Source organism: Convolutriloba macropyga, chromosome 2, assembly GCF_964194025.1.
Source record: "Convolutriloba macropyga chromosome 2, txConMacr16.3, whole genome shotgun sequence".
Taxonomy (NCBI): domain Eukaryota; kingdom Metazoa; phylum Xenacoelomorpha; order Acoela; family Convolutidae; genus Convolutriloba; species Convolutriloba macropyga.
This window is the reverse complement of record NC_134469.1, coordinates 18,330,346-18,354,261: the sequence shown is the minus strand read 5'-3', so window position 1 is coordinate 18,354,261 and position 23,916 is coordinate 18,330,346. Positions and strand designations below refer to the sequence as shown.

The following is a 23,916-nucleotide window of genomic DNA, read 5'->3' as shown; positions in this document are numbered from 1 at the left end:
ACACGGTTGTTATCGCAACCGAGAAGTTATCAAAAAACCGAGTGTTAAAAACCGTGTGTGAATATTCATTAATAGCTCTCAAATAAAGTGACTTCTTGGTTTTTGCGTGATTTAAATTGTGCTCTTGTTTGAGAGCAACTTGTCTGATATAAGTCGGTTATGTTTCTTCTTTGTTTAGGTAACTGACTTTGGCGTCAGCTATCTGGCTACTAATTGTGACTTGACTAAGATCAGTGTGGCTGGCATCAACAACATCACAAACACATCAATTAAAACACTCGCTCGCTGCTGCCCAACATTAACCGAGTTGTACATTTCTGGATGCTCCAAAATCACACCCGAGGCTATCACATATATACGGGTAAGTTAACGATAATTTTTCTTGGTTTTGTCTCTTGTGCCAGAGGGCATTAAGTTCTCTTAGAGCCTTTCACCTCACTAGTCTGCAAATATGCGCTTCACAGAAAGGGTTTTGGAGACGTATGCTCATGGTGCGAAGAGCGGTCCTGAGAGTTTTACCCCCCACACCTCACCCCCTCTCCCACATCAGCGCCCTCACTTCACCCCCAATCGCCACCCCTGCAAATCGTTAAAGCCGTAAGGCCTTGTGCACCCCGACGCTGGTGCACCCCCCCGCGCTAAACTCATGCCTCTTCAATTGAACTGAAGCTAGCCCCTCTTAATCGAAGAAGCCAACCGCTCGCCGGTCGTTTGAGATCAATTAGTCGGTCATGATTCTATATATTGGCGCAAAAGCCTGAGGAAAAAATCCACAAAGATTTGTTTTCCTCAAGCAGCCGTAAATTTTCAATGGCCGTAAATTTTCAATTCACAATCCTCAAGCGCAATGGCCTCAGTTTCTAATTTGTTAAAAATTGCGCCAGCAAGTCATTACCCTTGGCCTCCTTCAACTTATTATTGAAGTCGAGGATTGTGGGCTTAACCCAACTTTTCTTGGCCGTGAAGTGACAAAGACCGTCATATGGGGCAGAAGCTTTTTGCACAGCCGTTTAAACAAGTGAGGAGCTCTTTAAATCGGAGGCATCGAAAAGTAAATTGAAGACAACGAAGAGACTGGAATTATAAGCGGAGTGGTTTAGCATATGATTATTATGCATCGTCCAAGGTGGGAAGCTGCCGAGTTTGTCCAAATGTGCACTATCGACTGGCTGGCTAAACTTCTGTCCCATTGTGTGAAATGAGTCTTTGTACACTAGGCCACAGTATCCCAACCATTGACAAGTTTTTGCTATAGTTTATGCTTTACCATTGAGAAGAGTTTTAAGGTACGTCTCCATCAAGGACTGCGAGTCAATCGCTTTTCTTAAGTTATTCACATTAGTCGTGTTCTGAATATGCGGTGATTGCTAGGTTATGAGGTTAGGAACAGGGACGAGATGAGATGGCGGTGGATTTGATGCTTTGGGAACGCGTCGAACATTTGCGAGCGCATTAAAGTGCGGAAGATGAGGAGCCGGACTAAATTAAGTGTCCCGGCATGCTTCACCTCCCGAGCGAGTTCCTTTTTGAATCGCGAGCAACCTAGGTTTATGTTAACTTGTGACAGCTAGAGCGCTTTTTCTGGAGCTTTTATGTTTGCATACCAAAGTCCATTGCCCATGATGGCGGGGTGAACCGAAGCTGTGCCTGAGCTTAGAGGTTGTTGGTTTCAAGAGGTGGTTTATTATGTACATTTCTCCTGTTATCTGCTGTTTCTATCCTTGTAATAGGTTGATATTGGCCTCATTTTGACTGTATTGGGAGCCTGGGTGTTGGCGTATGTACTTTGAACTAAAAGATCATTATGGCCAGTGGCCTAATTCGACTGGGCAATGGATCCAGAAAGATGCAATCTTGGTTCCTTGGCAACAACCACACCATTCCCGGACGGAGATGAATTCGCACAATCTTGAATATTTTTCTTGGGCTTGACCAACTTTAAGCGCACCAGTGTTGACTGCTTACTGATGTTTTGTCCATTAAATCAATCTCGTCAAGTGCGGAAGCGGCTACGCGCTCGCGATGTTCCTCTAAAATCTGCTGAATACATCTTGCAATTGATTTTAGTTTTTTTAAAATTTAATACCGCTGTTTGGTGATGTGCAGCTGTGCCTCGCGTTGTTTTTCGAGTTTCTCCTTTTTGTGCTATAACAAGGTCACGTGTGTCATTGACTTATTTTCATTGGGTTATCCCGAACCCTAGGTTTGCGGAGGAAACCGCCAAATAGCAAAGAGGGTTCGTTGAGTACACGGAGAAAGGAAAAGAAGGCGTTGAGGGTGCGGGAGGGAAGCGAAATGGGACGGCCGGGCAGAACTGTAGACCAACGCTGAAAATGAGGAACGTTTTTTTAATCAAGGTAGCTGCAATAAGTGGCTTAAACGGCAAGAGCTTTTTGATTCTCTTTTGTCAGATCATTGGAAACGATTAAGACTAACCTCGCGCGATTCGATACATTTGGTCTACTAGAAATTGTCATTTTTCATTTTTTTCGAGCTTCCTTTGTATATTAGGACGTATTATAAGTACGCATTTGTATTTTTTTTAATTTTTAAATGAGTTTGAATTCGTTTGGTCTTTATACAGCAATTTTGTTCGAACAATTTGAGTTTTGTTTGAAGACAACTTAGGTGTATTGATTCGCGCTTCTTGTGTTAGTATCTGAGAGTGAAATAGAATCGTCAACGCTTCATTTTTCGTGAGTTCTCTCGGTGGACTGTTTTGCGGGGCCTCATAAAATCTTATGAATTATCCACAACACATGGTTCTTTTTATAGATTTCTTTTCCTTCATGTCTCAGTCCTCTAATATATTTTTTTCTTAAACGTTGCATTTTGGGAACGTTCAACTGACCTTGAATTGTTCGCTCATTGGTTTGCTAGCTCCGAATGGTTGACTTTTTGTCATTTAAACGTACTGCATTTTGCATTCTTTTTTGTTCAGAAATGTGAATGTCAATGTTCAGACTCACACTGAATTTTGTTTAAAGAAAGTTGCGCTAGCTTATTTTTGATATTCGGTAGGTGCTCTCCTGATTGAGTGGTCCGTTATATACCCGTAATTTATTTTTCTTTAAAAGTCACCGGTAGAACCTAGACCTCACGCACATCTTGAATTATCAACCTGTCGTTTGAGAGCCAAAGTTGCGATTGCGCTGTTGGGTATTTCCGTAAATTTAAAATTTGACCTTTTGATTGCCATGAAGAAAAGAGGACTTGCTTTCAATTTTTTTTGTAGAAATATTTTTTTTTCAGGATCAGTGTATATCACGAATCTATATATCGCACAGGAACCCAAACGTACACAACAACAGTTCAGAACACGAGAGCTTTTCAGCTTTCAACATTGACTCGGGTGAATTTGTGTCTGTGTCTGCGCACACTGGAATTTACTAATAGGGTCTGGTCTGTCTGTCAACTCATCACTTCAAAAATATTCATCGCCAAAAGAAAAAGATTGTTGCTGAGTGAACTAGTCTTCAAGGTGCTAAATTTTGAATAAGCTCAACATAACGCTTGCGCGTGATTGAGGTGCAAATTAGAGTATAAGCCTTTCGCTCTAGTTTTGGTGTAATTTTTTGGGGGCATTAATTTTTTGGCAACCTTTTTTTCAACGAGTTGGTGAATATCTCAGAGATCTTCGACTAACCGAAGAAACATGTCCTCAGTTTGTACCTCTTGTGTGATAATGATATTTTCGTATAGATATTTCTGCCTTTTAATGAGGTATTATTGTTACACATTCAATTGAAATATTTTATCTGTTATTCATAATTTATCTGCTGTAGAGTTAGAATTGTTTTATAATGGCATATCCGTCCTTTTTGCCTTGAATGTTCTTTGCGTTTAATTTCAATCCGAATCCAAATGCCCATAATGAAATTAGAATTACCTATTGCTGACAGAATTGAATTCTATTATTGATAATTATAAATGAGCTGTTTATAATCCCGTTCAACGGTTGAATTCAGTTTTATTTAAATTTCAGGTTTTCAATACTACTCTAAATTTCAAAATGCGAGGAAAAGGTTTGCTCTACTGGTCGAGCGATGAAGTTGACAAAGGAGATAAATTGGTAAAGCGATTAGCTTCCGGCAATTAATTCCATGTACCTCTCCAGATTATTAAAAGCTGGTTTATTTTTATTAATGCTTAGCTAATTACTTTCAAATGAAGTTTGTAGCAATTATATTAGTCCTGCTGGTCTTACTACCGACTTAAAATCTGATAGTTTTTTTTTCATCTGACCAGTTTTTCTTTTCGTGCTCCAAAACGGGATAAACAAGTAAAGCACGAAGGGCAATAATTTGCTGAGCAATTCTGTTGGAGTCTTGCGGTTTACTAGTTTCAAAGAATGCGATTCACGGAAACTGGTTAAGAGACATGTATTCATAGTGTGAGGGGCGGTTCTTAGAGTTTGAATCACTCCCCCACACCCTCATTTTCTGCAGCCACCCCCATTCCCCCCATTTTTGTGCCCCTCCGCCACTTCATTCCACGCCATCTCATTCTACCCGCAACCCCACACCGCACTGCCCTCTCTTGCCTCTACCTGCAACCCCACTTGCCTCCACCGCACTCCTACCCTCTCGATTAAGCTAAAGCCTGCCTCCTTACGCCGCAGGTAGGGGTTGACAAAGCCAACCGCTTGTCTGTCGTTTGAGAAAAATTCGCACATTAGTCGGTTATATTAAATAGCCGCGAAGCGGGCCTTCTCTTGGTTTTTTACAATTCAAAGAATTTGAATTGTATTGGGGCGCTGTGTTTTTTTTAAGATGTGTTCACACATTTTTCAATGACTTTGATCTTTCAAAACGGGATAAACAGGTAAAGCCCAGCGGGCATTAAGTTTCATTAGAGGCCCAAAGTGGGTTTTAGTAGTCCTTCAAGTGCTTCGAGTGGTGCAGCTGCTGGGATGGCCTTAATTGAAGGTTAAAAGGTCGTTTTTAGGTGTTTTTGGGCTCAAAATGCTGCAATTTTTCATGTTTTTTTTTTACTTTTTGAGTTTTTTGTTTGATTTGTTTTAGGTTGAAGTTTTTAAAAGTTGACGAAGGCATTTTTCGAGACAAATTTACTTTTTATGACTATTTTATGAGCTATATGTTTTGGTACTACAAACACAAAAACGCAAAATGATACTAAATTTTAATAGCCGCGGTCTGCCTCTCAGACGACAATTATTTAGGCGCTCTCTTTTTTCAATTCGGTTCACCTGTTGATCACGGTTTTCGCTTTACATCAGTCAAGATTTTCACGTTTGATTTCTAACTTACTTCACTCATTGTTTTGACTGAATGGATTTGAAATTCTTCCATGCATTGAATTACGCAATATAGTGAATACCGTCAAAATTGATTAGCACAGTCAAAAGAGACGAGATAAACCTATAAAGCCCGGTCATTAAGTCATTGCGACTTAAGTTATCAAAGTTTTTTGAGTGTTTGCTGGCTGATATTGGTTGTAAGCTTATTAGCTTTCAGTTTAGAAGCCGAATTAAGTGTAGTTTTAGAATCGAGCTGAAACTGCAGGAGAAATTTGATTACTTTTTGACACTGAAAAGAAACAGAAAACAATTTAGTCAAAGTGTCTCTTGTTTTTCTCTTTCTGTTTCAATCCCAAAAGTTTTTTGTTTGTTTTGTCTTAGGTTAAAGTTTTTAAAAGTTGACGAAGGCCTTTTTCGAAACAATTTTTCTTTTTGTGACTATTTTATGAGCTATATGTTTTGGTACTACAAACACAAACACGCAAAATGATACTAACTTTTAATAGCCTCGGTCTGCCTCTCAGACGACAATTATTTAGGCGCTCTCTTTTTTCAATTCGGTTCACCTGTTGATCACGGTTTTCGCTTTACATCAGTCAAGATTTTCACGTTTGATTTCTAACTTACTTCACTCATTGTTTTGACTGAATGGATTTGAAATTCTTTCATGCATTGAATTACGCAATATAGTGAATACCGTCAAAATTGATTAGCACAGTCAAAAGAGACGAGATAAACCTATAAAGCCCGGTCATTAAGTCATTGCCACTTAAGTTATCAAAGTTTTTTGAGTGTTTGCTGGCTGATATTGGTTGTAAGCTTATTAGCTTTCAGTTTAGAAGCCGAATTAAGTGTAGTTTTAGAATCTAGCTGAAACTGCAGGAGAAATTTGATTACTTTTTGACACTGAAAAGAAACAGAAAACAATTCAGTCAAAGTGTCTCTTGTTTTTCTCCTTGTTTCAATCCCAAAAGTTTTTTGTTTGTTTTGTCTTAGGTTAAAGTTTTTAAAAGTTGACGAAAGCCTTTTTCGAAACAAATTTTCGTTTTGTGACTATTTTATGAGCTATATGTTTTGGTACTACAAACACAAACACGCAAAATGATACTAATTTTTGTAAATCTTTTCAAGTTTTTTGAAAATCTTTGTCATTTTTTGCATTTTTCAAGCTTCAGGGGCCAAGGAATCCCCTTTGAGGTTTGATAATAGGGCACTGCATAGTTTCTAGTAACAACTGATTGGTTTTCAACATGTCTCAAATTTTAGCACATTTTTGATAAAATTAGCAATTTTTTTCAAGATTTTTTAACGTTTTTGGCAGTTTTTCGTATTTGTTCATTCTCAAGTACCAAAAAAACCTATTCCACAGTCTCATGAAAGTTACTGCATGCTGGTTAGTTTCAATGGTTTTTTTTTCAACAACTTAACCTTTCGAATGTTAGAAATTTCTTGATAAAATTTGCAATTTTTATAAGTTTTTCCAAAACATTTGTCTTTTAGTCAGTTTTTCTCACCTCAGTAGCCAGCTAACCTCATCCAGGGTTTGATATTATGCTATTAAATAGTTGCTAGGGGGCAAGTGAATGGTTTTCTACATTTTATTTGAAAGAATTTCTTTTTTGAAATTTGAAATTTTTTTGCCTATCGGTCTTTGAGCCCATGAATTTTTGAAGTCTGGAATTGGGTTACGGGATGGCGTCTAATAACCTCTAAATACACAGAAACGATTCTGAAGATTTTGATATCACGATTTTCCGTAAAATTTCATTAAAATTTGCAATTGATTTTTTTAAAATTTTTAGGTCATTTTCGAGTTAATCGATCTTCAAGGGCCAATGAATTTCTTTGTTATTGCTGATATAATACTGGACCGATTTCAGAAACAAAAATTGGTTTTGATCATATTTTTTGTATAGGTATAATTAAAGAGATCAAATTTTGCCTTAGGGGTAAAAGCTTCTAGAGTTTTAGCACTGGGAATATTTTTGTTCAGTTTTTTATTGTTTTAATTTCTCAGTTTTTTGGAGATGATTTTGTTTCTGTTTTCGCTGGCACTGTTCACGTGATCTGCTGGTCAGGTAAAGTACTTCTGAATTTCTCATTCAATTCTTCGAATTGTATTTCAGGACATGTCCTGCTGTTTTTTTTTTTCGTCAAGATTTTTGTTACAACCATATGACGTCACAACCACTTCAAATCTGCTTTTTGTTCATTCGGTCATGCAATTTGAACTGAATTGCGTGCGTGACGTCTTTTTTCGTTCTTAGTTCAGCTAGTTTTTAGTTCATTCGCGTGATTGAATTTTTGGTCACACGTGACTTACCTCATTCTTAAAAATGACTTCCTCACTCTGAAATTGACTTTTCTGTGCTTTAATTCAAAAAGATAAGGGCAAATGATTGCCTGTCACTCTGATTGAAGGTTATTTAAGAGCAGCTAATAGAATTAGCAATAAGTTATACGGATTCTTAATCAAAATTTAAAATCTCAGCCCTTAATAAAAAGAATATTTTCCTTTTTTGGTCTGTCTTTTTTACCTTCTTTTTGAGACTACAGATCTATGAAGCTATTACGGCTATTTTCTGGCAATTTGCCAGCTATCTCTATAAGTAGGCGAAATTCGTAGGTTACTGGCTGAGGAACTACCTTTTTCAAAAGTTTGACGAATTACTCAGTTTCATCCGTGCGTGTTGTTTGTTGCCATATAATAAGATTATTAATGGCCGCTGTCAGCCTCTGAACGGCTATTTTTTAGGCGCTCTCCTTTTTTAAATTCGCTTTACCTTTTGATCACGTTTTACGTAAGTAACGATTTTCGCGCTTGGTTCTGACTGACTTCACTCACTGTTTGAACGAAATGATTTTAAATTCTTTTACCTATTGAATTACGTAACGTAGTGAATACGGTCAAAGTCAGAAGAGCAAAATAAAAAAACATAGCCGGTAGAATAACGGAAACGACTCGAATCGTCGTGCATTCTAATCTCTAACCCAACCTTACCGAAATCAGAACATCAAAATAGACAAGAGAAAAAACAAAAGTAGCCCAACAAACCACATTAAAGTGTTTTAAAAATGCCGACAATTTTTTTAGGTGCGGGGGAGCTAGATGGGGTGGGTGGGTAGATAGGTTTGGGAGGTGGAATTGCTGGGTTAGTTGGGGGGGGGGGTAGGTGGGGGTAGCGAGGTGAAGTGAGGGGGAAGGAGTAGGTGGCGGTAAGTGGGGGGGGGGGGGGGGTTGTGCGGTGTAGTTTAGATAATTAGGGGTGACTTATATAGGAACAAAAAATCTTAATGACCTCTTCACCTTGAACATTACCAGCAGTTCCTAATTACTATACATTACAAACGAAGCTACGGTTAAAGTCCAATGTTCGAAAACAGAAGTCAACAATCAAAAACGGAGATAAATGCTCGAACAGAAAGAAGGCAAAATTCATAAACATACTTGCTTTCTGCTAAAAAAAAACCTGTAGAATCTCAATGCTCCTCTTCGAGTCGTAAAAACACGATAAACGTCTAAAGCCCGGTCATCATGCATTAGGTTATCAAAGTTCATTGAAGCTTTTGCTAGCTAGCTTTAGTATTATGCTTCATAGCCTTTAATGTAGAAGTTGAATTAAGTGTAATTTTAGAATCTAACCGAATATGCAGAATTTGCTCACCATATAAGATCATTGACACTAGAAAAATTCTCAATTTCTATCTCTAGTTTTTTTCTTTTTTCGTTTCAATCCCAATGTGCGTCAAGCGAGTCAACGTTGGCTATTTTCCGGTAATTTGCTATGTTTGAAATTTGAGTTCTTTAAAGAAAAGGGTTCTCATCATGTAGTCCGCTTTGATTACTTGAGACACTGCCATACATTTGAAATAGGGCAATAAATACTGTTTTACATTTGGAATGACTTTGGATTCTAATTGTTGTTCAGCTTTTGCAGTATTAAAAACGCCTTTTAACACTGATATAGATTGTAATCAAGCAGTTGTCTTGCTGCTAGTTTCAAAGTGACTATTGTCACAAGTTAAACTGCAACTTCATGATTGTGTGTATTAGATACGAGAAAGTTAAAAACCAATAAAACGCGAAGATCATTCAGTTGGGCAACGTTCATTGGGCAGTTTGTGCAACCAATAGTTATTGGTTTCATGTTTGTTCGCTTTTCACTTAGAATCTGATTTCTGCATAATTTTTTATCCTGAAAATATTCAGAATTGAACAATTCCTTGTCTCTCGTTTCCGTAATATGTGCAGCCTTTATTCAGAGAAAATAGTAAAGGCAGAGAGTGAGCGTAGAGTGAGTTTTCACTGTTTTTTCTATTTCACGATCTGAAATTTTTGAGTATATTTAGAAGTGATACCAGTGTTTCTTTGGTGCCTAGTTGCAGTGACTTGTTTTCACTCTGACACCATTTGTTTTTGGAAAATGTTTGTTAATTTTTAATAGCCGTCATCTTTTTGGGCTATTATAGTGGTCCGTTTATTTACTTCGTCGAACAAAATTTTGTTTCGTTTTACCTTAGTTCACAGCTTTTTCAAAATTTTGCATAAAACCTTTTGATTTCTATAAGCTAATTTAACTCTTCTCATTCTACTGAAAGTTTTTTTTCAGCATAACAATCTAGAATCAGCAAAGTCAGTATCGAGACACAAAATTGAGAACAGAAACGGGTCAAACCCATAATGCTAAAAATTTAGATGCCTGCTAGGTGAACTTTGTCTTTGTAAGTCTTAGTTATTAACTCTATTGTTATTGGGTGCCATTTATAATACCTCTTAAGTTCAATTTAACTCTTAAAAACGTTATAAACAAGTAACACCTGGAGGGCCATTAAGTTCTCTTAGAGCCGTACGCCTTACCAGTCTGAGAATGCGATTCACAAAACTGTTTTGAAGAGCGAGGAGACAATTTCATGGTGTGAAGCGTAAATGTTGAAAATTTGACCCCTCCCCCCAAACACTCCGTTCACCCTCCTCCCTCCCTCGTTCCCTCGCTCCCTCATTCCCTCCCTCCCTTACTCCCTCCCTCTCTCATCATCCTCCTCCTCCAGGCGATTTGGACCCCCTCTCGTCCAGCCCCCTCAAACTAGTCCCCCATCGTTTAACCCCCACCCACTCGGTTTATCCCACTACCAATGCTACCATCTGTAAGCCCCAGCTGGCTGTTCGTTTGAGAGGGATTCAGTCGACGTTAACCGGGTATGTTTAATTGCTCTTGAACGAAGTTCCTAGCAATTATTGTAAACGTGTGTATCTTTTTTATGCAATTTTTTTGCGTGTCAATTTTGCGCTTTTCTTCTAGAACATTCTTTGACTTCTCAAGTGACTTTTTCACGCTTTCGTTCATTTTTGAGTGATCTCTATTGCTCCGAAGTAAAGCTTGTTGCTAATATAAAATCGGTTGCAGCATAGGAGAGGTAGGTGATTCGTAGCGCACTGGTTAGTGCGGGTGGCTGTGGATCGGGAGGTTAGTGGTTCGAGTACCCGCGGGGGAAAGGTGTTTTGCACCCATAAAGAAAAATTGATCTAGGCTACAGCCCCTGAATTAAATTGCCTCGCCTGTCGTTCAAGAGCAATTGTTCCGACATTTGTCGGTTTATGTTCTAAAATTGAGCTTTAACAGTGACATACATTGTTAGTCACCGAGCTTCTAAATTTGTGTTTCCTATTCTCATCCAAATACAATTTTTGGAGATAATTGGGTAGTTTATAGCGTCAAGTTGTTTTTTAAGTACCATCTTTAAATGTCTCATTTAGTTTTATTTATCTTTTTAATGCAAAATATGAGAAAAACAAGGCTGGCAAAAGTGCAACTAGGAACAAAGTTTTCAAGAGGATTGTCATAGACAACTTTAATTTGTTTCACGAAGGAAACATTTCTAAGGTGAGTTGGATCTTAAAGGTAAGGCACGAATAAATAAACTGCCCAGGAGTTGCGTATATTAAGAGCATACATTGAAGATGGTCCTACCTGGAGTTTCTAGTTTGCTTTTCGGTGGAATTTTTTCACTTTTTTCAAACTATAACAGTTTCTCTTTTGCTCCTGAGGTGTTAGCAAAAGTTACTGGGCAAAGATTGGAGAACATGTTAAAGTTTTCATTGCTTTCTTCTGGTTGCACGGTAAAATGCGAGAAAATTTTACCATAATTGTGCTGGACCTAAATGAAATGCTGCTGATGGTCAGTGTTTTCGAAAAGCTTGACTGCATTTTCTAAGCAATTTTTGGGCATTTGAGTTCTTCAGAGTACGTAGCGTGCAGTGGATTGTTACGTAACAACTTTTAAGGGCTTAAATATCTGCTGGCCTTTGTTAGAGAACCCAGTGTACGAATTTTTTGGTCGCTAAAACTTGGAGGCACGTGCAATTAGAAGTTAGCCAAATGCACTAATACCTTTGACATTTCCCATCCCACCCCCCACACCAACCCCCTCATTCTGGTAGCTTTCTGGTGGTAAAAAGTCTGATATCTCTGTACTCTTAATTTCAATTTTAATTAAAGTTTAACCCCCTTCTTACTCTTTGGTTCTCTAAATAAGTTAGCACATAAATCTTGTGCCCAGCACTCGGGCACAAGCGCCCTCGTGTCAGGGCACTAAGTCCCTCGGGCCGCTAAGATTCATGTGCTAACATATGCTTAATATATTGCCTAATGGCTACAAAATTTCTATATCAAGTTTTGCCATATCAAGTTTTGATTTATACCCTGCTTCCCCTTGAAATAATCAGCCGAGTTTTGCTGCTCTTAATAATTTTTCTCAACAACTGTTCCACGCAACAATTATGTTCGCGTTCGCGAGAGTTATTATGATTGAGCTAACCTTGTTTTCGCCTTGTAAATCTACGATATGAAAAACATGTGAAGCGAGTGCTCAGTGCGTAATGGCATCGTTTGTTTTGTACCTCAAAGAACTGATAATTGATTGAGTTTTTCTCCTTTTTTCCTTAGTGTTTTGTATGAATTTAAAGTTGCCAGTTTTGGCAGTTATGTTTATAGGTTAGTAGAACTACTATTTGAAATTTTAAAAGGCTTTTTTTAATGGTGCTTCATATCAGGTGCTCTGTATTTTCTAGCCTAACTGATTGACCACAACGTTAAAAGGCACAAGCTGGAAAATCTCTTTTTTTAGTCGGAGAGACATTTTGAAATGATTGAGTAAATTTTTGGTGGGCAAACTTGCAGTACCGAGCCTCCGCGTGGCCAAATTTTACATTGTTTATTAACCTTTCTTTGCCTCTATCAAAGAAGACAATCCAAAGTTTGTTTTGTTTTTGTAATTGCATGTATGTGTTACATGTGAAACCACCTCTTATAACGTTTATGCATAGGAAGTGTTAAAACAAATTTCGTTCTGTGGGGGGGGGGGGGGGGGGTTAACTTGGGGGCAGTTTTCATATATTGTATTTGATTCAAACTGTTCACAAAAATGCTGAAGGAAAAGGAAATATTGGTCTTCCAAATACGTGACCTGTAAACAGTTTTCTCAGTTTTGTTTTAATCAAAGCCATCGAAGTAATGTACGCAGATATACGCATCGTGGACACGAAGCATATAAGCAATATAAATTCTGAAGCGTTTAAACGTTGCACGTGCGCTGCTGGCAAGACAATGTATTAATGGTGATGCCATTTTAACGCATACTCGCCTGCTTTATTGTATTTATTGCTTTTGCTTGACTGTATTTGATCTTTAAAGCAAGATGTCTGACGAAAACGAGACTGGCAAAGGTGCAACTGGGAACAAAGTTGCGAAGAGGATCTTCATAAACAACTTAGATTCATTTCACGGAAGAAACATCTCTAAGGTGAGTTTGATCTGAAAGGTAAGGCGCAAATAGTCTGCCCAGAAACTTCGTTTTAAACGCATACGGTGAAAATGGTTATACACTACAATTGATTTAAAGAAACTTTTCTGGAGATCAACAATGTGAGTTATTGAATCGAAGTTTTGAAATAGCATTTTATTACTTGAGGAGTTCTGGTTATTTATATTCTCCCACAAACTCTGGTGCCTCGACCTGGAATTTAATGAAAAGAGAATTTAATGGGGGTATAAAAGATGAAAAATATGCAGAACAAAGAAAAACTTTACTTTCATGTGGCCACTGTTACTTTCGTTCGATTTATTCAAAACTTGGCGTTTGTTCAAATTCCGCTCTAACTAGGGCTGCTGCAGTGTTGTGCCAATACTGCTGTTTTTCATTTGACCTCCATGAAATTTTCTGACACCAAAAACGCAGATTAATGAGCAAGTTTTTCATTCACAAATTATTTAGCTGAAAAGACAAGAATTGGATCTATTCTGTTGTGCCCCCCCCCCACACTAGTGAGCTTGTATTTTTATTCCCCCACACCCAAGAGGACGTGCTATTTCCTTAAGTGACATGCAACTTTATGTCAAGAGATGGCAAAAAAATGTCAACTTTATTGACAGACGTTGGAAGTGTGCTAAATAAGGATTTACGTTTTCTATCAGTTAATTTCGGACGGCTTTTCCTCTTTGGCAATTAATGATTATTTTTCAATTTAGTGTTTTTCGAGGAGTTATGGAGGTTCACAGTGTTTGTGAGCATATGATGTTTGACGTGATTTTGTTCACTTTTAGCATCATTGTTGCTCAATTTTTATAGATTTTGTATCATTTTGCGTCCATTTGTTTTTTAAATTATTTTTGCTGAAACATGGAACCATTACGTGTTCTTAATAGACGATCAGTGATTAAAAGAGTTTGCTTTCAATCAAAAGTGTTCGAACTGCATTTTCAAAAATATTTCCAAAAGTTAGAACAAGTATTATTTCCAAAAAATTTTTAGATCAAGTTTCAATTATTGAAAAATTTAACTTACGTTCAGATGTGACCCAATGAACACCTATTTTATTTTCAGGGAATAGCTTCTGGTTTTATAGCATCGACAAACAAAATAACTGAGTTTTTCAGATTTGCCTGCTTTTTTGCCTTTTCTGTAGTACTGTGGTTGAATCTCATTAAATGAACGCGAAATTGGTTTCCTCGAGATAATAAGTTCAATTAACTAATGTTTTGAGGTGATGCCTAATGGCTGTTATGACTATGAAAATACGGATCTATTCTGTCCCCCCCCCCCCCCCCCACAGCTTAGTGAGCATAAATTTTTTATGACCCCCGGCGCACGTGCTATTTGCTTACATAGTAGCGTGCTACGTAACAACATATAATTTGTAACTGGGGGTCATAAAAAACACTATGGCGAAGCAGAATAGATCCGAAAATACTGTTTCGAAAAATATAGAGATTTTGAACTTTACTCCATTTTTAGACTTATTTCTATGGAGGTAATGGTCGGTCCCTGTAAATACAGGTGCCATACAGTTTTTGTCGACACTGATAATAATCTGGTTAGTGGATGTATGTTTTAACTGTTATCTTAATGACGTTGATTCTACGAGTTCTCATTAAATTTTTTTGATTTGAGGCTATTTGTTCATTGGTTCGTTTTTTTGAAGTTTGATTTTTAATGGTTTTGATGGTTTTCTTGTGCTCTAATTGAACTTCTGGTTTTTCGGTACATGTAGTTCTTGTTTTGGTCATACAAAGTTTTCTAGTTTTTGACGGTTTCATTTGCTTTGTTCATAAGTATATTGTTCTATGCTGTCAAATGACTGCTATTGGTTTTTATTTATTTGTTTTGCTGCTTTTCAAAAAATTCCGAATATTTGAAGTATGCTCTTTTTGTTCTTTTTGTCTACCTGAGTATTAGCGCCATCAATGGGAAGTTTCATCCAGTTACTAGGGATTTATGCTTTAACTTATTTGTGGTTTTTATGTTATTACCGGTGTTTGATGACTTGGACACAGGAGTTTTCATAAAAATTGTGAGTTGTCAAATTGTATTTTATAATTGTCTTTTAACCTGTACACTTTAAGAAAAGGGTGCATTGAATTATTTATTTTTATACCAGCTGAATTGAAATATTATAAACTATTATAAAATATTATAAAATATATGTGATTTAATTATAAATAATATTCAGTTGATACATACGATTTTAAGATTTTAATGGCTTCAATACTTAGTGTTTTTGTAAGTTGCTTGTAAATTTTTGAGTATTTCTGTTTCTCAATCTTTTTTAGTCTTGTCACATGACGTAGTGCTATCATGGATGGGTGCCATTGTTTTTGTAAGTTGTTTTATCCAAACCTATCCAGAATTTGTTAGTGTAAAGCAAATATTTTTTTGACTTCTGAAATTTTTTGGTTTCAGAAAATTCAATGGATTTTTAAAGTTTGTCCCTCCTTCTTGTTTTTGTCAAATTCTTTTCTAGTCTCTCCAAGGACAAGTCACATCTGCTTTCTTGTTAAGGATCAGTGATTTGGAAATAGACAGCATATTTTCGAGACAATTGACATTTTTAAATTATAAAAATGAATTCAGATTTAAAGTTTACCTCTCCCTTACTCAAAGAATATAATGGTAAATCTGTTGAGCCCTATCATTTCAAGAGAATTGCTTATCCATGATGGGAATGATTTTAAGGTAATTTTCAGGTAAGTGTTTTTGGTATTTTAAGGTGATTTTCCAAGTAAACTTCGTTTTCATCCTGAGGTCTGTCAATGCAACATTTTTGACCCGACAACGTACTATTTTGAGCTAGTTCTTTTCTGTATCCACGTTTTATTTGTATACAGAAAGCTATCATCAATCTTATCTTAGCAGTCTCGTTATATCAACGGCTTCTTATAGTCATTTTTAATGTTCGCTGAAAATTGACTTCAATTTTTACTTAGCTAGGTGTAGCTCTCAAATTTGACTTCTGGGTTAGTTTTTTAATTAATTAGTTTTCTAGTCTTAATCGAAAAGGTCTAGTCAATTTAGATGTCTCTTCTTTATTCAAATTTTGTTTTAACCTTATTTCAGAATAGAAAGCTTTAAAAAATATTTAACAGCTATTTGCACATTGCCAGAGATCTTTGTTTTGCCATTCAAAAAGAACAATAAGCAATGTTGTTGCATTTCATGCATTACGTGGCAAATGTTCAAAACGCTGTTTTTTATAACATTGGCGTTTCGTTGAAGCAGTTGACAACGTTTAGTCACTTTTTTGGCCTAACTATTATTCGATGAAAATTAATTGCTAAAATCGGGGAAATGAGTGACGGAAAATGCAATAAATCACTAGTATTCACGGATGAACGTAATTCATCGCCACGATTTTGAGCATTTGATTACCCTAAATTTTTACTGCCAGAATTTTATTAGTGATTACAACTGTTCTTATGAACCGTGATATGGTTAATTGCAGAATCCGCAAATAGCATTATGAGGGACATTTGCGAAAGCGATCAACAATTAAGCTTTCTTTTTAATAGCCGCACAGCGATAGCTGGGGCTATTATTGGCCTTCTCTTGGTTTTTTTTATTTCGTCGTCATGATTTTTGTTACGACCATATGACGTCACAGCCACTTTTTGTTCATTCGTTCATGCAATTTCAACTGAATTGCATGTGTGACGTCATTTTTCGCTCTTAGTGGAGCAAGTTTTTTGTTCATACGCGTGATTAAATTTTTGGTCACACTTGACTTACCTCACTCTCAAAAATGACTTCCTCACTTTGAAATTGACTTTTATTTACTTTAATTCAAAGAGATAAGGTCAAATGGATGTGTGTCACTCTAAATGAAGGTTATTTGAGATTAGCTAATAGAGGCAGCAATAAATTATACAGATTTTTAATCAAAATATAACAGATCAGCCTTCAATGAAAAGACGAATTTTTTTGGTCTGTCTTTTGTACTGTTTTTTTAAGACTGCCGATCTACGAATCTATTGCGGCTATTTTCTGGCAATCTGCCAGCTATGTTCAGTCTAATTGATACTAATGTTTTTATTAGATACCGCAACCGGGGACAAAGGTGAAGCGGAAAATGGGTTTCTTATAGCGTGGAAAGAATTCTGTCTCTGTTTTCCACTCTCGCCTGAAAGAAGGCATTGTGAAAAATTGTGACGATATATTCAAACTTAAGCAAATATGAGCTTAATTCGCTAACTGTTGTCAATTTCCGCGCATGCTTACAGCCCTGATCCAAAAATATGATCATGAAAAATAGCAAAATCGAGTATATTCACTCGAAAAGTCCGACATTTGCCACTAAATTTAAACTACTACTGGAACTAAATATGGGGTTGATTATTAATTTGCAGCTAATTAATCATATTAATATATATCACTTCGTAATGTTTCGACGCCCTTTACTTAATGGTTTTATCATATAATTGGTCTTCTGACTCGTCGCTCAGCCTAACATATGTTGCCTTTTAGAACGACTCTCTTTCTCATCGATATCACTTCTTTTTTGTCTCTAAGTCATTAGAATCTCTCAAAATGTCTGGGGCATATAAAATGAAGAGTTGTAATGCTAGGGGATACTAGATTATAATCAAATGGGATGATTTGTAAACAATCTTAAGTTTTTTGCGATGTTTACACTAAGGTTTTGCTTACTAAAGGAAAAAATCTGGATAAAAAATCGCCAATTTTCAATTGGCAACTGTAAGTGGGGGCCCTCCAATATTTCTTTAATTCAATCATGAAATCTTTGAACTCGCAATGCATTTTGTTATAATTGAACAGGTGGGGTGACATTCGTTTAGTAAAATTCAAACAAATTAAAACGTTTGACTTCATACTATTTCATCAGGACATATGTTTATTGACTTAACGACTCCTATGGCGGTTTACTTTATCGAGCCTTTCTCCGATGGCGCAAAATTGTCATTTCATGGAAATCATTTTGCCTGAAAATGTAGGAAAATTGGTACCAACGCAGCAAATTTGGGAGCCCAATCATACTGGCATATTTTTTAATAGCTAATTTCTTGTCCTAATAGGTAACAAAGTCTACTCCGTGACAAACACTCATTAGGTTGTTCGCCTGTGCTAATGAAGGCAAAGTTTTTGTTCACGGAGATAACGAAGAGTTCTAAGGCAGACCCAGGATGGGCTACTTGTGCAGACTTAAGGTATAAAGTGCTAGGGCTACTTATTTCTGCGCGCGAAGTAGGCTTACCTATAACTCTAAGACTAACGAACTCTGTAAAACAGTGAAGATAAACTTCTATTAATACGGTGGTATTACAATACAGCACCGGAGTCAAGAGTATACACATGGTGTATCCAAACTAACAGACTGACTAGAGTTAGTTAAGCATGCGCTATATATAAGAGAATAGTGTCTTCTAAGTCTCTGATTGGTAGGAGGTGTACTATTTCTACTGCTACAGTTCTTCAAAATTGCAGAGTTTGTTTTAAGTTTCTGTCCAACTGTGTGGTGGGTGCATCTCAAGAGGAGGGAGGTGACGAAGAGGATGCAGAGAGTGTGGATAGCGATGCCCCAGTGGTAGTCAAGGAGGGCACCTACCAAATCATCGGCACCATGTCAGACCCTCAGGCACCCAAGCCAGAATGGGTCAAATACGTTCTGGATGTAAGTTAGGGGCGATGAATGCGTTTTCAGTTTGACCTAGCGTGAAAGTATTAACAATCGGTTATATTACGCATATTTTTGGACTCCTAACTTACGCTGCGAGGCTAAGATTCTGGTTGATAAACAACTCTAGTGCTTTGCCTTGTCCTGTTTTAATAGAAGAAATTTTTATCAAAAAGTTTTCAAAAATATCAGAGAAAATTTTATCTGTGACAGTTTGCGGTTCTTCAATTACTTGTTTCGAATGTTTGGTATATTGTCTCGCTTACCAATTGGATAACTTTCCCTGGTCCTGGTAATAATGGCAGATATTTTAAGAGCTACTTCTCTATCTATTATATGAAGTGTAATCTCATGAAATCATCATGAAATAAATTCTGTGACGCTTTTCAGAGTTCTGACAGGACGCAGCTACTAGAGCACTTGGTAGAGTGTGACATGGTCATCTATGACATCACAGAGGACCCAAATGCAGTAGACGAGGCAGCATGGGCTATCGAATGTGAGTGCCCTCTCTATGTCCTGAATTTCATGTAAATCCAATGTTATGGCAATAACAAGAAGATTATAAATGAATAAATTCTAAATGGTAATGTTTGCAAAAAAAAATGTTTTTTTTTTTCGTTGACAATAATTTACTTAAAAACGTTCAGTAATTTCAAAGGGTGACATTTCAACTCTTTTCGAATTTTCTATTCAAGTACATCTAATACGTTGACAATTATAGCTGAAACATTTTTTTTTGCTGTGGACCAAAAAGTATGGTTTATTTTGTTTTTCTCTATGATACAGCAATGGAGGCAGAACTGGAGCACTGGATCGGACAGAAGTTGTTTATCCTGGTTTCGTCTGTTCTCACCTGGGCAAAGTCAAAGCCACTCGACCCTGTAAGTCATTAGCTCCCAACGCGCTTATCCGTGCGTTCCTTTCAAACCAGTTTTTCTAGTTTTGCTTTGATTAGTGCGTTCAGTTATGTATATTAAGGAAAAATTACAGTGACAATAAAGTAATATAATAATTTATAATTTTGAACTACTTACACTTGTCCAATCCTATAATGTTTTTTTTTCATATAACATTGAGCTCAACTGACTGATTTTTGATCTTTTCGGTCTGTGCAGCCAGCAGGTTATGCATCCCACAGTTACAGAGCACGTGCCATTGTATTGTAAATTATTGTAAAAAATATGGTACGTGCGCTTGGGGTTGCTTATAATATGCACCCACTAAGCGCTTGAGGGGGGCAACGGCATACTTTGCATTCATATGGAAATTAAGTATGTTGAAATTTAAACTACCTCAATCAAACTCGGCCCGAAAATATTGGTTTGTTTCTCCAGATGCAGCTTAGCTCTTAGGATCCCAAATTTTTACTCGACTTTAAGTTCATTAATTTAAACAAGTGTATTTCAGGCAATGCGTCGATCAGAGGTATTTGTTTTTGTTGATCTATTTGTTCAGTGTAGATAGAACGCATATTAGGTAATAGTATCAGTATATGTGCAGAGATAGAAAGATCATCGAATACCTTTTGTCGCACAAAAAGAGCAGCAACTTTCATTTATTTGGTGATTTACTATGATAAAAAAGATCGGAACATTTAATGGGATATTAGAAGCAGATTGTTTTTGAACGTTTGTGTTCTTTTGACTCCCCAAAAAGATGGGAAAAACGAATACTTTGCAGAATGATCTAATTTGAGAAGACTTGGGTTTAGCGGCGTTGCTGAAAGCCTTAAATAATTGAATAAATATATTTTCTTGTCAATCACATAAGTTAAAAAATGGCGTTTTATTGTTTAGGAGGACCCAGAGATCCCCTTCACTGAGGACGACTACAGACGCAGGAAACCACACCCCAACTTCAAGAACCACATTAGTTGTGAAAAGACTGTGATAAAATGCGGAAAAACGGTATACATTTGCTGAGATATTTCTTAATTGCTGCGTGTTTTGATCTTAATTGTTCCATTTTTTCAAAATGGAGGAACATATATGCGAGGCTGGCTTTTACTTCAGTCAATTTTTTTTGTTGACGCATCGTAGAGAAAAAGGAAAAACACCATTTTTGTAGCCCTCGGGATCTAGTTTTGATTTCTATAAATGATTATGTGAACTTTTTAAAGAGGGAACACTTAAAATTTTGAAGGAAAAATTCAATGGAAGAAAAGAGCATCATTCGGAAGGCTGGGGGTGACATATCGCGTTGAAATTTAAGATAAAATTAAACGAAGAAATTTGTGTAGTTAAATTACTTAGGTTATATAGAGTTTTGATTGTCACGAGTAATTCGTTACAGCTTCACACCTAAAAGTTAACGATTTAAACATTTTAGCCACAAAATTCGAAAAAAATTGGCAATTATATTTTTCTAAAAATTTTGACGACAAACTTTTTTATCCGGGTCTTTGTTGTCGGTTGAATAAAAGATATCATTAGAACCAATGTTTTGCTGCAGAGAACGTGAATAATGTTTCGGAAAAAGAAGACTTTTATCAATTTAAAGCTCTAAAATAAAACTAAAAGCAGAAAAAAGTATTCTTTTCTAAATTCTAGAAAGAGTAATTCTAGAAATGCCAGCAATTCTTCTTATTTCATTAGAACTGACCCTTTCAGTATTTTCAAAACCGGGGAAATCTACAAAAACCGGTTGCATGGAATAAACATAAAATCAACTATATTCATTTCTGAAAAGTGAATTTGAATTATCTTTTTTTATTTGTATTCCCTATATTGTCAGAGGAGATTGTTCGAACTAACATGTATAACGCAATTTGAGAAGACTTTAATATTTACAAAGTTTATAAATTGCCAGTGTGAAAAACCTAGTACAAATATTGAAGTTTTTTTGAAAAGAATCAAATTATAATTACTGATACAATTGCCTCAAACAGTCCACACATATTTAGTAAAAACAAAGAAGAGTAAATGAACTGTGGGGAACCTTGGATAAAGATAGGCTGCCAAAAGAAGAACTTAAAAATTGGGAGTAGGGGTTTGTATTTGTGCGTGTGTGTTTGTGTGTGTAATGTTTGTGTTGTGTGTGAGATGTGTGCTTGTAAGATTGTCTGTCTGTGTCTTTCAAATTGTACTGCTTATCTTTCTAGAATATGTTAAAGAGTTTTCGTTTGCGTCTGCCGAAAAAAGATGTCCTATTTTTTTGGTTCAAACCGTACAAGTAATGTTCTCTAATGCATATAAGTTGCTTTCGGATAATCCCAACGGTTACCCTAATAGAATTAAAGGTTGTTTTCGCAACATCAGAGGTATGTTGGAACATGCTGTGCTACGCACAGACTCGCGCGAGCGATTTTGTTTTGTTACTGAGCACTTTCTCATTAACTCAATTCATAATGTTGTTACGAGAAAAGAATGTTATTGAATTAACGTATTATCAATAAATTTGATTTTCAATTCTTAAACGTTTTTTTCAGCTCTTGAGAATTGTTTTTGAGGGGCGAAAGCTTAAAATACATAGTTTGGTACAACTGTTGTTCAAGTGACGTTTTCTTATTTATATTTGAGTTCAAATTTTTCGTTGTTTTGATGCAATTTGTGGCCAGTTTTTTTTTTAACCAAATGGTTTACATTCAATAGGAGACTGAATTCAATATGCGCTCAAGCAGATTAAATGGTCTTCTCATTTCGCTTGTTTTAGAACAAGCAACAGCTGATTTCATATGTCGTGGCAGCTGGGATGACGTATGGCATGGAAGAGAGCGTGTTCCATTTCCTCTTCAAGGTGAGTTAATTCTTGTCTTTTTCTCTCATCTTACTTGCCCTTTGGTCGCTACATATTCTGTTATGCAACTTGTTTTCGAATTCTGACATGGATTTTGTTCGGTTTTAGTCCGCGTGGCATGGACAAGTAGATGCTTTGCAATGTTATGGAACTGGAGAGAACATTCTGCCCACAATACACGTGAAGGACTTGGCTGCGTAAGTAATGTGTACATTAGACTACTGCTTGCTATTTGACATTTCGATTAGAAGTAATACGATGAAACGATGCCAGTAGGCAGAAACAATTGATAACGAGGTTCGAAATGCAGTAATAGTGTGCACTAGTTTACAAACAAATTGCGCGATTATTGCTTGTGTTAAAAAAAGATTATTTCAACTGTCCATTAATACTGCCCATAAGTGAACTGATTACTTAATTGGCAGTGTTAATGAACATATGACTTAGTCTTCAGTATTAATGGACTGTTTTGCTCGTAGTTCTCATGTATTAAAGTATGAAAAATTTGGGTATGTCTGTTTAAATTTACTATTTTTCCGTGGTGACGTGGTGGAAGATAAACTGAAATACTTTGATACATATTCTTTCTCGGAACTTGCAACTATTGACAGTTAAAATTATCTATGAGTGGTCAATGTTTTGCATGTCATCATTTAGATGGTTTGCTTAACAATTGATGGATATTTTCAAGAGAAAAGAGACAGATTCTTGTATGAGCAAAATTTTGATGGAGATATTTTGCACTTTCTTTATTCGCAATTTTACTCAACACGTTTTTCTGAGTTTTTGCCACCCCTCAACTTTTCCGTGATTTGTTAGACTTTTGAAAAATTGCTCAGGCATTGTTAGAATATCGTTTAATTATTGTTGTTTTGATGTGCTGTTCCTGAACTGTGCAAACGTTTGATCGTTGTTTATGACAGGGTGCTGCAAAATATTTGTGACTCTCGGCCGAAGACTCGCTACCTCCTGGCAGTGGACGACAGCCAGTTGACTCTGATGGAGATAGTGAAGGCCATCAGTGTAGCACTGCACAATGGCAAAGTCAGGTGTGTGTCCCGGGAGGACGCATTGCTTGTCAAGGACTTGGAGGTTAGCCAACAACTACACTTTTGAACAGTTTTTTAACATCAACACTCTTAATATCATCTAGCGTAGTTTTTTTCACTTATTATGAGGCTCATAATTGTCTAAAGATTTTAGGTCTCTTTGAATTTGTTCTCTTCTTTTAATAGATTTTAAAGATAATCTTTTGATTTGATGCGGAGGCTAAATCTTTTTGAGTTGTAATCCTATAAAGTATTCAATTATGTTCAATTGCTCTCAAACAAAGTTTGTAGCAATTATATTAGTTTTGTGGTCTTTTGTATGCGATTTTTTGCTTGACCGATTTTTCTTCTGACTCTCTTAACTTTTAACGGGATAGACAGGTGAAGCCCGGGGCATTAAGTGTCTG

The 23,916-nt window shown here is 36.5% G+C and overlaps 2 protein-coding genes across 5 annotated transcripts in view; both read left to right on the top strand.

Annotated features, from left to right (window-relative positions):
• LOC142357510 (uncharacterized) overlaps positions 1-3,979 on the top strand; it is a 37,705-nt gene extending 33,726 nt beyond the window's left edge. Inside the window, exons 11-12 of the mRNA XM_075409129.1 lie at positions 179-361; positions 3,253-3,979. Of these exons, the coding sequence (XP_075265244.1) occupies positions 179-361; positions 3,253-3,393 (324 nt within the window). The 3' untranslated portion in view covers positions 3,394-3,979. The remainder of the gene's footprint in view (positions 1-178; positions 362-3,252) is intronic.
• Positions 3,980-12,830: 8,851 nt separating this feature from the next.
• Positions 12,831-23,916, top strand: part of LOC142357460 (adenylate kinase 7-like) — a 72,597-nt gene continuing 61,511 nt past the window's right edge. For 2 of the 4 annotated variants that reach the window (XM_075409098.1, XM_075409082.1), the window contains exons 1-8: positions 12,833-13,060; positions 18,546-18,719; positions 19,113-19,221; positions 19,512-19,606; positions 20,522-20,632; positions 22,377-22,460; positions 22,569-22,657; positions 23,384-23,552. In XM_075409098.1, the coding sequence (XP_075265213.1) occupies positions 12,956-13,060; positions 18,546-18,719; positions 19,113-19,221; positions 19,512-19,606; positions 20,522-20,632; positions 22,377-22,460; positions 22,569-22,657; positions 23,384-23,552 (936 nt within the window). In that variant the 5' untranslated portion in view covers positions 12,833-12,955. Of the gene's footprint in view, positions 13,061-18,545; positions 18,720-19,112; positions 19,222-19,511; positions 19,607-20,132; positions 20,151-20,521; positions 20,633-22,376; positions 22,461-22,568; positions 22,658-23,383; positions 23,553-23,916 lie in introns of all 4 variants that reach the window. The other 2 variants (XM_075409076.1, XM_075409089.1) reach the window with 2 other exon arrangements.